The sequence below is a fragment of the Aspergillus tanneri genome (assembly GCF_003426965.1).
Source record: "Aspergillus tanneri strain NIH1004 chromosome Unknown AapTan_10_pilon_pilon_pilon, whole genome shotgun sequence".
Lineage (NCBI taxonomy): Eukaryota > Fungi > Ascomycota > Eurotiomycetes > Eurotiales > Aspergillaceae > Aspergillus > Aspergillus tanneri.
This window is the reverse complement of record NW_022984637.1, coordinates 400,339-415,901: the sequence shown is the minus strand read 5'-3', so window position 1 is coordinate 415,901 and position 15,563 is coordinate 400,339. Positions and strand designations below refer to the sequence as shown.

Below are 15,563 nucleotides of genomic sequence, written 5' to 3'. Positions count from 1 at the left end.
CTCACGACCCATCCAACCCGAGTCAAAGCTCACTATTCCGGCTTACATTCATCTGCCATTGTTTCCGGGGAGTAGCTTTCAAATGTCGACGTGATGCGACCGTATGACATCCCTCAAGCTGATACCAAGGACGCGGCTTGTGAATCAGTAATGACTCACTTTTCCTTACGTTGATGCGTTTATTCGCAGGCTGAAACCAGAGTTCCTTGATAAGCACCGAGCAGCAATACTCATGCCGGGTTGGCTGATCGGTGAATTCCTTGATGTGCGTGACCACTTTGCCCTCGATCGAGCACAGATCCTGGACCACCGGCTGGTTTGGAAGGCGGTCGTGGTGGGCGCCTTATAAAGGCCTAATATGTCGTTCCGGCCCCCATACGGCGCATCGATTGACGCCACATTCGGCCACGATCATGTTCTCCCGTCGCGATGTTAGAGGACACATTCTCCATTTTCTTTCAGGTTCCCGATACGTATCCTTGCCTCTGCCCTGCAGTCAGGACAGCCAACAATAAACATTGGCGGATCAAACGATTACGGATTTAATTCTGTTCCGGCGCATTTATAGGACTTTGTCGGTTCCGCGACCCGAACCGGGTCACCACTGATGGTGGGGATTCGGCAGCCATCGATTTACGCCGTTGCTTCATACCAGTACGATCTCAAAGACCCGGATTCCTGATTTTAATTAATTATATTCTTCCGGTTATGGACACATAGGATAAGGGTTATTTCGCCCGACGCTTCCACCGTTGTTGCAGTTTCAGAAACAGCAAAGCTGGACAAATATATCACAGTAGGGATCACACAACTTCAAACACCTAACCTATCAGTACTTAGAGAAACCGAGCCATCAGAAGAATCACGAAAGTGCTTCGCGAATAGCGAAAGCAAACTAATTACCGTTAGCATATTAAACGACAATCGAGGGCTTTGTAAATTCTCGAGCCACCGGAATAATCGGGCTTTCTCAACATCCCAAACACCACTTTATTTTGGCTGTACATCGCCATCGTATCCTGGACATCTTCCAAGCTGCGTCCGGTATGATGACGCCTTTACCGCTTGAACGACATCGACTGGCCACTCCTTGGATGAGACTCAAGCATAGCCCTATGCAAGTGTTAGCTACGTATTAATCTTCACCGAAGAAAGAAAAAAGAGGGGGGAAATTCACCGCCTACGACAAGTTTTCCAGTGCTACAAGTGCTCCTTTAAGCTAGGGTGGTGCCTGTGCATTCCATTCCAAGCTGGCATTAGACGATGGGCAGGGGGCACTCACAGTGAACTGTTTCCCGTATCTCAATAGAATTGGGCTTGTCAGGGAACAAGCACAAAGAAACTCTTTCGTGCTTCTGTTGCTCTGCGATGACCAGCCCGGCTCCCAGGGCACTGGCTGGAACGCGTTTCAGGGAAGAGAGAGTGAGGCAGAAGGAATAGAGCGAGAAGCCATTTGAATAGACATAGTGCTGTTGAGGACTAGAATGGAATACACTATAAGGTTTAATTACAGACGAGCTGCGTGGTGTGTCAGGAACTCGTGTAGCCAGGAATGCAAGTGGGCTATTAGAATTAGAAGTTTGCAGTGGGAACCAGAGCCGGGCGTGATTGGCTATGAGAAATTGACCAGTAAAATTAATCTGTGTTGTGCCTTATCTACTGTCCAGCTCTTTGTTATTTAGATATCTATCCTTTCATTGCTAATTTTGTAAAGAGCGACTGAGCATGTTTGATATTGAAAGCGTCCCATAGCCAGAATCCACCTGAAAAGAAAGAGGTTATATTCAAATGTGACTGATTCGCTGCGTGCATACAGAGTCTTGTCAAAGATAGTCAGATCCAGGACATTATGTGAAATACCTCCTTACTCAATATCTCTCAGAGGGAGTTGGGCAAGAGAACAATTTCCTGCACACGTCCCAATCCAGACCTCCCACTTGTCTTGGGCAAGTCATTGCATTGCTCCTGAGCTTGAAGTCCTTTCATCCAAATCACCATTAATCTACCAAACGTGGATGATTATTACTCGACTTCCTTTGGGACGACTGGTTCCGCTGATACATAACTAGGAGATGTGAACAAAAATGGGGGTAATACTTCTGCTATTTGGCTACTGGATATTCAGGAGCAGCATTACAGCCTAGTTAGGACATCATTGCTCTAAGAAATTCCATTTATTGGTGCGCCTGCATGACAATTCACCTGGCCCGTTATTCCGTTCATTTATTCTCTATTGTTTACATTCAACTTCCTTTCCTTATAAATTGCTCCTACCACGCCTTCTAACTCTAACCGTGCCTTCCTGCCCGCATATAACCTCTTGCTTCCTCCTACACCATTTACATTATCTTATTTATATGATATTCAATCCAGGAATACACCTCCGCATTAATAATGCATCTTTCAATAATTCAGAGGTACACCTGGCTAATTATTTGGCCTTTGATCACTTTTAGAATTTATTTATGCTCTATTCTGGAGTTCCTTCCATAACAATTACTTATTGGGTTGCTAAATATCAAATTATTACCAGCACCCAGGAATACGATCTTGCTTTGCAGCATCCTCATCAGTATCATTTTTTAATACGTGTCCTTCCATGGTGACTTTTTGGCATATTTCTCTCTTCAGGATGCAGCCTATTCAATCACCCACATGCTTCCTCGAATGGGTTTATGGAACTAGAGAATATATCTCATGGTATTGAAGGGGCTGAGATACGTTCCTCATTTATCTAATTCTTTCCTTGAGAAACTCCAGAGTGCAGTATCACGCTATTTCTGTACAGCTTTCTCATGCTGTGTGAGTGTTGGCCTCCATGGGGCGGTTTTGGTCTATCAGCTCCGGACTCTTTTTAGAATATAAGTCACACAAGGTGCTGATGAATTTTCATTCCTCGAATACCAAAAGCAAAGGAATTGGACGGCCGACTATGTTGTCGAAGATTCGTTTCCGTCATATAAATGGAGACCCGCGTGATCCTCGACGAAATTAAACACAAACGAACCAAGAATACTTTGACCTGCTTTGGAGGAATAATAGCATTCTTGAGTGCCAAACTCACACAAGGTTGTCCGACAGCCAAAAAGGGAAACACACATCTCGATTAGTATCTTGACACAATCCACAGTGATTCCAAAATAAATCGGTGTGCCTCAGTCCTCCAGTCAACTCAGAAAAGATGCTCAACATTGGATATGGACTAGCAATCAACAGACGAAAGTTGTTCTCATTATTCACGTCAGCAAAGCAGGGATGGTCGGAGTAAAAAAAACTTTGGGAGTTACAAAGCATAACAACATTTGTCACCAAAAAAGCACCAACAGATCTGTATTAACACTAATTTTGTATTTGGTCTAATTATATTGTCTAAGTATTCAGATACACTGAAAAAGGCATTATACACGACCAGCTCTACCAATGCTTCAAAGAGATTAGACAAGCTTGTCTTTTAAGACTATATGCATTTATTGTTGAAGCACCTATATGACTATCTATTATGGCTTCACTAGGGCCTGGTTTTCAGTTGGTTGAATGGTCTTGTCTTGACATCTACTATTATAAACTTTCCATACCATATAGTCTAGTTGTTGCTCTTTTTAGGCAATTTTTCTGGGTTTTCTGTAGACACTTACTATAACTATAGAATGAAATGAATCCGGGGGCATCCAGTCCGGACAGTTGAACCGACCATCGGCGAGAGGATATGCGGGGATTGGTGATGTTCCACATGGACATGCCATGCACGGTGTGTAGATTCAGATGGATACTAATTTATCATGGATCTTTGTCTTATAATAATATACGGTGTGGATGAACTCCAAAGCGCCTCGCTTCCAATATCGCGTCTGTTTGGCAACCCACGTGGGACAGCTTGTCGCGTCGAGTGGTGAAGTCGGACTAAGTGTCCCCAGTCCACATCGCCTCCTTTACCGTCGACAAACTCCGAAGTAGGCAGTCTGGGATGCGATATCCAGATAAAGAAGCAGGGACATCTGCCATGTCTTCCCATCTATCAGGGAGGGCTTGGTGGACATGTTTTCTCTGCTTCTTGCCTTTTTGCCTCGAGGCCAGCTCTGGCTTCCAGGGATACCTTTTATCCCCTCTGAACACACCACCTACCATCACCGACACCTCGCTAGGACCGTATGGTGGCATCTGCACCGCGCCTGAGGATCATGCCGGCCAGCTCGCATGACGATGTCCTGCAATTACTGCTCCATGCCCCACATCCGCGCAGAAAACCTACTCTCACCAGAGTCGGTGCCGAACAACTCCGTCTCGGCGCGTCTGGTCTATCTGGAGTATCTGCAACAATCACCAACGTCGCACCGTACGTATCACCTGCCTGGCGGCGAAATTGTTTTCTCCATATCTTGAACAAAACATTGCACTACTTACCACCACAGAACCAGCCTTACAACTGCGACAAAGTCCGCACGCTCATCTGTACGCCGCTCGGCTCATGGTGTTTCCCCTGCGGGGTCTGCAGGCAGGCCACTCCAGACCCTACCAATCCATTCTTAGACTCGTGCGTTAACGGGTCGTACCGACCACCCCAGCTCCACCATCGGGGGCCTGCTTGATGGCTATCAGCAGTCCGGGATCTTCGCGCCGTCTACGGCGACAAGCTGAAACTTGATCCCCATCGTCGCTGAACCATCACACGGACAAAAAATGGCTACGCACCAGTTCCTCACCATTAACGCAGAAGGCTCCGCGGTAGGTCCTTCGTGGGGGATCTGGCCACCATAAAGGTTCTATCTCGCTACATCAGCAGGCCTCTGGTAACCGACGTTGATCATTGGGTTCCTGTGCTGCGCAGAGTTCACTGCTGTCAACACGTCAATCGTCCCGGAATGGAAGGAGCATCTGTCTGTGACACGCAATCGCTGCGGAATCGTCTCAGCTGTGCTCTTTGATGCCAATACATCCAGCTGGATACCTTCGATCACTTCGCCGATAACTTTCGAGGCACGTCTTTGTAATGGATACGAGCTGCCCTGTCAGTTGGACGGCTCTGCCGCCGCAACAATGGACGATGCGTACACACACGGTCTTCCGTGCCGGTGACTGGAATGGAATTACTGGTGGCGATATAATGCCAGCGCGACGGGATATATCCCGGCGTAGAGGGGCTGTTCATCGGTGAGATAGTGCGGAAAGCTGGAGGTGGTGCAGCGGCGGAATTCCGAACTGGTGTATAGCCATGCTTTTTTTCATGATGGGGATGTGGGTCCTATTTTGGGTGCGTTAGGAATTAAGCACTTAAAGGTAGCCCTGGTATGGTCAAATATCGCTATTTGGTATGTTTCGGAAGTTATACCTCTTTTCTTCCAGGTACTGACTTTCCACAGGGAGACATCGAGTCAGAGCTGTACGTTCAGGAGTCTATATAGCGGACGATGCGGTGCAAAACCGCATGGAACAATGGACTGGATTCCTTTATCTAGACTGCTTGATATCCTGAGGGTGTTCATGGAGGATATTATCTCCGTCAATAATAAAAGCATGAACAGCCCGCTTTATAATGCTACTTATTTGAAGAAATAAAATCGAATCCTGGCAACAGTAAACCCCATCTGAACAGCACTGTGGGTAATTCCCATGACGGCGGGCAGCATGAGAGCAAGGCAGTGAGCATGTATAACGAGCCATTCGAGTCAGCCGCTCAGATCCTCTCCAGCAACGGTGCGGTATATTCTTTTTGAGAGGTGATCTTCAGGCCGTCAGAAGCCCATGTCGAGCCGTGAACCACGGGATCTTTTCGACATCCCTGTAAAAGCTTGCGCTGGTCAGATCCATGATTCAGGTAAGGGACGGGGGTTTGCCATCTTTGTTTGGCGGTGATCAGGCACCCAGTTGACCACCAAGGCAAAGTAATTTTTTACGATATAGACTGGCTTCATACGGTGGGTTATGGTGGTTATGAATTGGGGGCGTATTGTCCGGTCATCTCGCCTTGTTTATATTCGATGGGTTCCTGCCACCACCACCACCTTTCTGGTCCATCTGGGATTCAGTTAGTCCAGGTGGTGATTTCGATCCATCTGATCCATCCATTCCAATCAGTTGTCATTCACTGGATTATCCATGATTCCTTATTCCATTCCTTCCATTCAGATCAATCCATTTCCATTCCTTCCATATCCATTCCATTCCATTCCACATTCCATTCTCCGGTATGCATTATATATTTGCAGTCTTCGCTTGTTTAGAACTTCGCAGCAATCTACAACATGGCTCATACTCTATTAGCCCTACTGAGCCTTCTGTGAGTTTTTATTCTTTGTTTTTGTTATTCTGATATTTCTCATAAATGAACCAAGACTGCATGGTTTACGCCTTACGGTTCTCGTAACTCCATGAGGTCCCGAACAGGTTATTGTCGTGAATAATGCAGAAAGAATATAATCGGTTGAGCATCCATCCATACCCAGACGAATGGGCAAGGTAAAATTCCCTATGACTTGTAAATGTGAATGCATGTAATGGATTTCTAAATGATTTTGAATACAATCATGACTTACGTATTTTAATATTTTAAATAAATACCGGAGTCGTCATATCTAGTTCCTTAGACTATACCGGCCTACAATATGGACCCCCGAACTCCCAGAGGATCTGTTTCTTTGACACACCCCCTGAACACACCGACTACCCACAAGATACATCTTTGGGGTTTCTGGTAATAAAAAGGTTGCAGAGCATCACAGTTCTACTAGGACTAGTCCTATTCCTCACTGCCCGAGTGGTTACAAACGTCCAACCTTCCAGCCATCAATGCCTACCCGGGGACTTCAGGAAGAAAAAGGCGCGAGCAGTATTTCTTTCAGACGCGAAAAACCTCCTTCCAGGAGGGGAGCAAAAGAAAAAAGGTACATGCTAGTTATTGCTATTACTACAGGAACTAATGATATGCAGTTCAACGGGCCGTTCCATCATCACACTCTTGGATCTCGGGTACCTTTCCCAGTCTTGGACTTTATGGGTGAAGAATTGGCCGGATCTTGACCATCCTCAGCTTGTTCGCCGTGGTGAGATGAATATAACGCATTTATGCATGCTCATTATGATAGGGTATTTTGTTAATATTCACGGATGCTCGTTGGGAATAGGGCCATCCATGGTCCAAGTCATATGAGCATTGACGTGGTTAAGACGAAGTTGAATCCAGAAGAGTATCGTATGTTCAACATTCACACCTGCAGGTTTTCACTTAAAGTGTACAGATTGCCGGATTATGCGACAATATATCCGAAATTCTTGAAAAAGGTGATGGACAGAAGGGCATAGTATGCCTCCTAACCATATACCTCGATTTTATTCTATTAATATTGTCCAGACTATTTTTATATAAGACTTCCCCAGGACATGAAATTCATTTCATCGCCCGCATATCATCGTAGCATCTTCGTCGGACCCTGAGCTATCTCGCAACCCAGAATGGCAAGGCCGTTCTCATCAACTACACCCTCATTTCTTCTACAGCGTGGCGCTCTGCGCCACTGGCCCGAGAAACTTCCTTCAAGTCCTGTCATCCACTGGGTAATTACCCGAATGCCGCCAGAGCACGGTACCAAGTCCGTCGGCCCATGACATCCCACCCCTGTCTTGGAGACCGAGCAGCGATGACAAGCCTGCAAATGCCGAAAATTGCAGTTTGAAATTCCGACGATAGTATCGAATGGATGGAGGAGGTAGCCAGAGGTCGGTCTTTCGACCCGTAGCTGCGCAGTTGGGTATAGCAATGGGTGCATTGCATACGACGGAGCTTATTAAATGACTATCTTGGATATATGTATGCATTCAGGAATGATCCAGACCTACGAGAGAAGTATGATGCGGTCGAGGGGAAAGTGATGGATGGACGACGACAGCGGGATTGTTCAAGATGAAGCTACTTGATAGTGTCATCCAGGGAGACTCAACGGCTGAAACCTGGTGCTCTAGGTGATTCTTTTCCCTCTTTCCCTATGTCCATTGAAAATGTGACGGCTAATTATCTGGCTGTGAACCTTGAGGCGCAAAACTATTATAAGGTCACTCTCCCGAACGGTATGGTTCTTCCCTGCGGCACCAGCGTCGCAGTGGAATGTACCACCTGGTCGAACGCAAGAGACGTATCCCTCTCACAGAGGTACGATGGATCCGATTTTTGAAAATGCGAGCGGGGCGATACCACGGCGGTTCTATCGTCAACTAGTCCCCAAACATGTCGCGTTTGAGATCGGGACGTCTCAGACCCACTGGGAAGTTCCTCGCAGCCAACGAAGGCCTAAGATTGTGGTGGCTAAAGTCTTACTTGATTATGATATTCGACTGGAGGAGGGTATCAGCCCACGTGGTTCATTATGGTTTTGAGATGTTGAGCGATCCATCGGCGAGGTTGGAGGTTAAGGAGGCGTTGAATGATGAAGTACGATCTGGAAGGATGAAAAAAATAATAATAAACCAAAAATTCTATTCTAGTACAGCTCCACTGGCTCATTCCCTAAAGTAGCACATAGAGATGGACAGAATCACTATTATAAGGCCTGATGGCGAATGCTACACATCTAGTCCATTGTCAGTAGCACTGCCTGCTGCGGTAGTGCTGATAGCGCAAACCCAGAAATACCCCCGGGGCTCGCAGCACACAAAGGCAAGAGGGCCAGCACGCAGCGTGACTGAAATAACCAACATATGACCGGAGTTATTCCGTTGATAATCAGCTCTTCATCCTGCAACCGCACGTCAAATCGTCCAGCGACTTTATTTTCTCCGCACACCCAGCTTTATTTTGTCCAGCCAGAGCAATCAATTACCCGAAATTTGCATAAATGGGCGGGGTCAGAGTGACCAGGTTGCTACTACGAGAAGGAATATCCATGAGGAATACCACCATTGTGGGACGACAGGCAGGAGGTTTTGCCGATCTAACGGATGAGTTAGTGGTGGTTCCACTGTCTACTCTCAAAAGTTAGTGGTCCTTTGAAGTACTAACGGCTGGGTGAGAAGAAACTAGGGCGTTTGCGATGAGGGAGTGACAGCAGGGGTGCCATGCATGGGGCAGTCAGAGACTCCATGAAGTACATGACTAGACCGTGGCTTGCAGCTGTAGAAGAAATGGTACAGATACATTGGGTCCATTTTAAATTCAGCCCAGAGCTGAGAAAGACGCTGGACCATGACTGGGCATGGGGCCTCGGGTAGGTTCCACCGATTTGGACTGCAGTGTGTTAGATGTGAACATGCGTCTGATCTCCATAGAAGAGGGAGGGTCGTACTGAGAAACCCGAAAACATCAGGCAGTCTCACCAAAGAAACACGATCACAACACCCGCAACAATTAAAGAAGACGTTGCCGAGGGTGCAGATTGGGCGCGTACGGCGCGGATGACGTGTTGCTAAAGGTGGCGGCAGCGGTATTTGACCTGGGGGACCTTCTGTTTGTTACTTTATTTACTTCGTGGCTGACCTTGGGCATCTGAATGATGATACACTCAGATAGAGGTAGAGCGGGTTGCACAAAATCAGACTCAAACTGAACATGAGACCAATTGGAACAATTAGCACCTCTCGAGATATACACACATCAACGGCTGGATGTGACCAGCTGCATACTACCTACGTAGCTTAATTTGGTGTCATAGGGATCTTGTGTCCGCGAGTCCAGCGTGGAAGTGAAAATGGGGCAAGAACCTGGGGTGTTCCCGTTGCAGCCATGTCTTTGTCAAGAACAGCGCTGGACGGTCAGTTGCTTAATCAAGTAGCAGCAGAGCGGACTCACGGAAATCTACAGCATAAAGTTAGTTCTTGGTTCAATACATGGGATTAAGAATATGTAGACCGTTCTCACCGAATTTGGCTCGCAAGAACCCATTTATTAAACAGGATGACGCTCGAACTCAGCCCGGTCACAGTCCACGCCAGTTCACGCCGCGATTCCTGGCTTCGCGTCAGGGGCGGTGCGAGGCGCATGATGTAGAACGCGGGATGAAGCATTTCGCTTTGAGAACGTGGCGGCGTTCGCTCTCGAAACTTCCGATCATCCTGCGTGAACCCATGGTGGTCCGGATCGACGATTGTCGATAAGGAGGGGCAGAATAGATGGCGAGATGCAAGGCAGCTCATCGCGAAGTAAAGATGACACGAGCATTTTATACCCACAGAGGCTGATCGGCAAACGTCAGCCCGGGATAAATTGGTTTGCCGCTAAGGCGGTTTGATCTTCAAAATGGCCGGGATTGGGTGCGTCACCGCACGTCTTAACTCGTGCAGTTTAGCGCCCAGTCCTGAATTCATTCAGGGATGAAAGCCCCATCTCCCTTTTCATCATCATAGACATCCTCTTTAGGATTGGTATATAGACCCACGAGCCGCAGTGGTTGGTCTGGCTTACTCGATGTTTTGCAGATAGCAGTGCAGCAGAAGTGAGTAAATATAGAAACGGGTGAAAGCTTGGGGCGTTTGCGACCAGTGGTCTTCACCCTGGATTCATCCAAAAGCCACGAAATTTCCACTGAGACATCCTAAATAATTCCCATCATAGATCTTACCCAGTGCTCTCCGTGTGGATTAAAATAGGCATAGACTTCATTAGCCTCAATGTAATGCCAATAGCTCGACTTGAACATGTCTCCAATGCCTTATCACACCACAAGCCGTTTTGGCTTTCCGTCCCATTCTTAGTGCAAAACTCTCGAGCGACATCTCTCCGTGGTCGTGGGTTGTAATAACGGTGCGCAATACACTGTGTTTAAGTTAATAGCAAGCTGCAATTTTTTAAGTGCTGGACCATTCAAGTTGCGCCGGCGGCGATCTAATCCTTCCTACTTTAAGTAAAAAGCATCACTGATATATATATATACAGAAGAACACATAATAGGCTAACATAGAAGAATAGTTATAACTACTATAATAAAAATATGCAAAGAAAAGACACAGTTAATTAATTAATTATCTTTAGTCTGGGAATGGGCCTTTGCTCACGTCTGAAAGTAACTAATGGAAATAAGTCTAGTAATAAGAGATAGACGAATTTCTGTGATTGTGCATGGGATATTGCTGCAGTAAATAGTTAATATTAATCGGGTGATGTTTATATAATTCCTGTACTATATTAATACAGGATATGCTTTTAACCTAGTAAAAGATGATTGTATATAAGGGATATATACTAAATTATTTATTAAGTTATATAAAGCCTTGTAAAATCTAAGTTTGGGGTAACTAGGGTGTGCAGCGTGAGCTAGAGCAACTAAAAAACAGGCTTGCTTAAAAAATAAAGATATGCCTTATACTATACTGTATGTATATTAATATGTTATAGTAAATATATCTACTAATATGCTGATTATTGTGCCGTAGCAGCATTTGCAGTCAGGTGCTGATAATAATATAAACGTATCGAGCTGACTTTCGCTCCTCTTTTTTCAGCGGCTGGCGGCTGCCCAAATCTCGTTTAATCTTGTAAAGCTTATTTTTAGCCTACTAAGTTTACAGTACATGTTTACACTTACATACAATATACATTTATAAACAGGTATGAAGTAGTATTAATACCCAGCTAATATAAACATACAATGCGGCATTGGATGGGGATGTTACTAAAGTCGAACCCATGACAATCCCGGCGGTACGAAACACGGTACAAAATGGTATCCAAGTAAAATACTTTTTGTAACAATTCACGTCAGCGTACATGGCTCCATACTAGCCGGATATCTGGTCTTTCGAGGGACCTTTACTCTTTGATTCTGCTGTGGTTGGGGAAATAGCGACCCATAGCTACACCGGCTCTGAGGTAGTGAACGTTTATTCCTCTGGTACGAGACTGTAGAGCAGGCTGTTTATGATTCACCCGCGGGAATATCCGGGAACTCAGATGGTGCGGCAATCAGCCAGGTCAACTGGCGGGGTGCGGATAGATGGTCGCTGAGACTCGAGGCATAATCGCCAACACTTTTAGCGTGAGTCGAGTGGGTGGGGTTAATGCTGTATCGCAATAAAGGTGAACTCGTTTACTCAGGCTTATCATTTATGCTAATATTGCCGATTTTCTGTACGGTTGTACCTCAGATGATTATTTAAAACCGATGGGTTTTGGTGCTATGGAAGACTCGATGGTCACGTATCGCTCAATCAAAGGGAACATCCGTGGTGCCTGTTGAGCTTCAACTTCCTGCTGCGTTCTTTATTGATATTCACCGGATTGTTCATCCGCGTTCGCCGGTTTAATGTTTTTCTTTGGGTCAGATCAGGATCAGCAGACAGCAAACCCGGTAACAAAATACCATAAGAATTTCACTGTCGAAGCACCGGCAGGAGATACCCGCACCTCTGGGAGAGGAAGTCCAAACTCATGAAGCGCGCATGAGACATGGTTATGGTGATGTTTAGAGATAACTATAAGTCTATGACTCATTTAGTTGTGTTGTATGATAAAAAGATCTCAATTGCTTCCCTCACCAGGGTAGCACTGCCAAATGAACAGACAGTACGCGAGAAAAATACAAGGCGAACCAAGCAAAAAGTCAGCGTTGATCCCAATCGAAAAGCGATATCTTACAGACTGAAATGCTTTCTGTTTTGCTGAGGCAATGTCATGCGCTTCCTGCGCTAGCCTATGAGGTTAATCATTTTTCCCGCCAACCAATCTGGCTTTTTTCTGAGGAGGAGTGAACTATTTAAAGATTATCAAATAAGGAGAAAAAGGCACCCTTGTGGACGTTACGTTCAAAACCATGGCCAGTATCATGCAGATTGTGTTGCGAAGTTTTCCTTATCAACGGGCGACCTAACATTCTTAGTAGCCTCATCCGAGTCGCGGGGCGTACGTCAATGCGCTTCCCACACCTGGATCTGACAATGTTCCGATAAGAGTGAGACATCTCGGAAACATACATACTGGCGGTTCGGAACCTGGCGATCGTCCGCCGCCCTAACCCACCTAGAGTTATGCGGCTCTTCTTTGTCGAGTTGCTCACACTCTCTCATAAGGGGCCAGATGGTAATTTATCTGTTGAAGAAATGGTATTCGGACCGATTCATTCCTGAGCCTTGGCTACGCACAACGTTGTCAATCGCCGAATCCCTATCAGTTGAAGACCAGGTGTGGCATCCCTGGATTGAGGACGTTGGATATATATCTGGTTACAGATATACGCTCACTTAGCAGGCTACGTGCGTGTAGCTGGTATGTCTCCTGCTCCTATTCCCATTTTCCCTGTGCACCACCGTGGGAACCCGTCACGAGGTTTTCACGCAACATTCATGATTTCCGGTATATTCAGAAGCCCGGCTTGGTACATACCAGGTCCAGTTAGTTTTAATTTACCCTGACCCTGGCGCATCCAGCGTTAATACAGGCCTAGTACCTGGCTACCACAACACGCACTCTGCATAAGCACCAAGGGATGGGGAATTAATGTTACCTATAACTTGCCGTGCGGTCGCCGCCATGTTCGATGAGCTACTTCACGGCTCCGCCGTTAACGGATCAGGCAAGCCCATTGAAATAGTGCCAGAAGCATTCCGGTGCCGCCTAATCGCCACTGGCGTTCAGTTAATAAGACCCACAACGAATTCTCTGCGGGCTTTTGCAATGAATGTTTTTTCGCTCCGGAAGCGGTGGGGAATATCTTATATGATTTTTCTCTTGCGTCTGGTCGGTTCGAGAGTAAAGCATCACACTTCCACCACCGATGCCACCTCTTTTACTGTTATCAGCACCGCAATGTTTGAAACAATGAACATCCGCATGCCCTAAGCGCGATTTATTTTCCGGTGAGTTCAGCTTTCACAGTTACACCCATAATCGTCACTCAACTTCTAGATTCGCCCAGATTTAAATCGCGTTCCTGATTGGCGCACCACCCCATGGGCCGAGGCCAGTAGAAGAGTACATACACCCATTTGTCACCAGTCCGGATCGATGGTTCAGCTGCAGTACCGGACCGCAGCATGCCGGCCATTGCAATGTTCCTGGTACGCATTGGGCTGGGAATATGTCCAAACTTGTTTATGTCTATTTCCAGCGGGAACCTCATATTTCCCGATATTATAGTCGCGTTTCCGTCGTAAAGTTTGCACTTTGAAAGCCAGGGTGGTACTGTATGCTACGGGCACATTAAGAACATTATACCACTTGAGTTTTGCGTTCTAACCCACGACAGATGTGGATTCTGATTTTGTTCTTCACGCGGATAACGACCCATTGCGCTTCAGCCACGATCTCGGGATTTTTCCCCGTTACTGAGTGGAAAACCGGAACCCATCGCAGTGGCAAAATTTAAATAGAACAAAAGTAAATTTTGTTATAAAGCGCAATACATATGGAATACCAGTATGTCGCGTTTGGGGTTTCCAAAAGCTTGTAAAAAATGGTCCTTGTTCCTCTTTAAATATCCCCCTGTATGGCTAATACAAAGGGACTCAAGCGACTAGGTGAAATACTACCCCCGTTTGCGGAACTGTTCTTGGCATTGCGGACCTAACCTACTAGAGTCTAATTATCATAACAACCCGACTAGTGTTACACAAGCATTCTTTCACCTCCACGTTCACAGTGAGGTAGAGCGCTTGCAGCATTCATACTGATCGTCAATATGCGGCTGGCTGACCCTTGTTTTAATTCGGAAAGAATGGGATGACGTTCAGAATGTAGTTACAACAATACTTTTCCGAAAGCCACCGTTGCATCGCCCTTGGAAAATTTTTTTTTTTTTTTTTAAAAAAAAAAACTTTCAACTCAAAACTACAATTGACTACTGCCAAAGTATCTTGGCTCAGCCGAATCTGAGACCAAAACAATGTTGTCGCCCGTTTCCTCCAGCGTAAATGCCGACAGGAATGGAAATTCGTTGCCCAGTAGGCTGGTTTATCCGGACGAAGAGCTGCCCGGCATATAGTTACTAACAACTTGAACTTACCCAGTCAAATTTATTAAAAGGTTGGCAAGCCCAAACCCTCGTACTAGAAAACAACTCCATGACATAGACGGACAATGTTGTACGAGTAATATTTTCGCTCGATTCTAGATTTCAAAAGGTGTCTCCGGGATGTTACAGTACCGTTAATATTGGCTGATGATTCATGGACTCGTGAAGGGTTGAAGCGGTAAGCAGGAAACAACATGGATGGCGAGTAAATTCGAGCTGATAATTGTCATTTCGGAGATACATGTCCCAGCCAGGCCTTACAGCGGCTCTAAAGAGCCGTTTATGACACGCGATAGGAGAGTAAAAGGAGTCGTCCCGTAATCCAACCAACCACGAAATTCGATCCATTACACTGGAAACTATGGAGATGGCTAGTTCCTTACATTGTGCGTCGAGTCTCGAAGGGACGTATCAAGATGCAGCAGTGAGAAGAAGATAGGACTTGTTATGGCCTAGAAGCGGAGATGGAAACAGAAACCAAATCAACTCTATTCGATACCTTCAGAGAATACTAAGCAGAGGAAAGGAAAGAGGATCGAGATAAGCAATAAATTGGATATCACCATATACTACCACGCTCCATCGTTCCCCACGACCAAACATAGTAGATAGAACATATAACGAACAAGCAAACTGACA

General features: G+C 46.0%; 2 protein-coding genes across 2 annotated transcripts; one reads left to right on the top strand and one right to left on the bottom strand.

Annotated features, from left to right (window-relative positions):
• Positions 1 to 4,148: 4,148 nt before the first annotated feature.
• On the top strand, positions 4,149 to 4,635 carry ATNIH1004_001955 (uncharacterized protein; the record flags this gene model as incomplete). The annotated part of the gene is made up of 2 exons (XM_033566650.1): positions 4,149 to 4,333; positions 4,563 to 4,635. The coding sequence occupies 2 exons, from the start codon at positions 4,149 to 4,151 to the stop codon at positions 4,633 to 4,635; spliced, it is 258 nt and encodes an 85-aa protein (XP_033420852.1).
• A 4,983-nt stretch (positions 4,636 to 9,618) lies between these two features.
• On the bottom strand, positions 9,619 to 10,116 carry ATNIH1004_001954 (uncharacterized protein; the record flags this gene model as incomplete). The annotated part of the gene is made up of 3 exons (XM_033566649.1): positions 9,619 to 9,727; positions 9,773 to 9,778; positions 9,842 to 10,116. The coding sequence occupies 3 exons, from the start codon at positions 10,114 to 10,116 to the stop codon at positions 9,619 to 9,621; spliced, it is 390 nt and encodes a 129-aa protein (XP_033420851.1).
• Between the last annotated feature and the right edge of the window lie 5,447 nt (positions 10,117 to 15,563).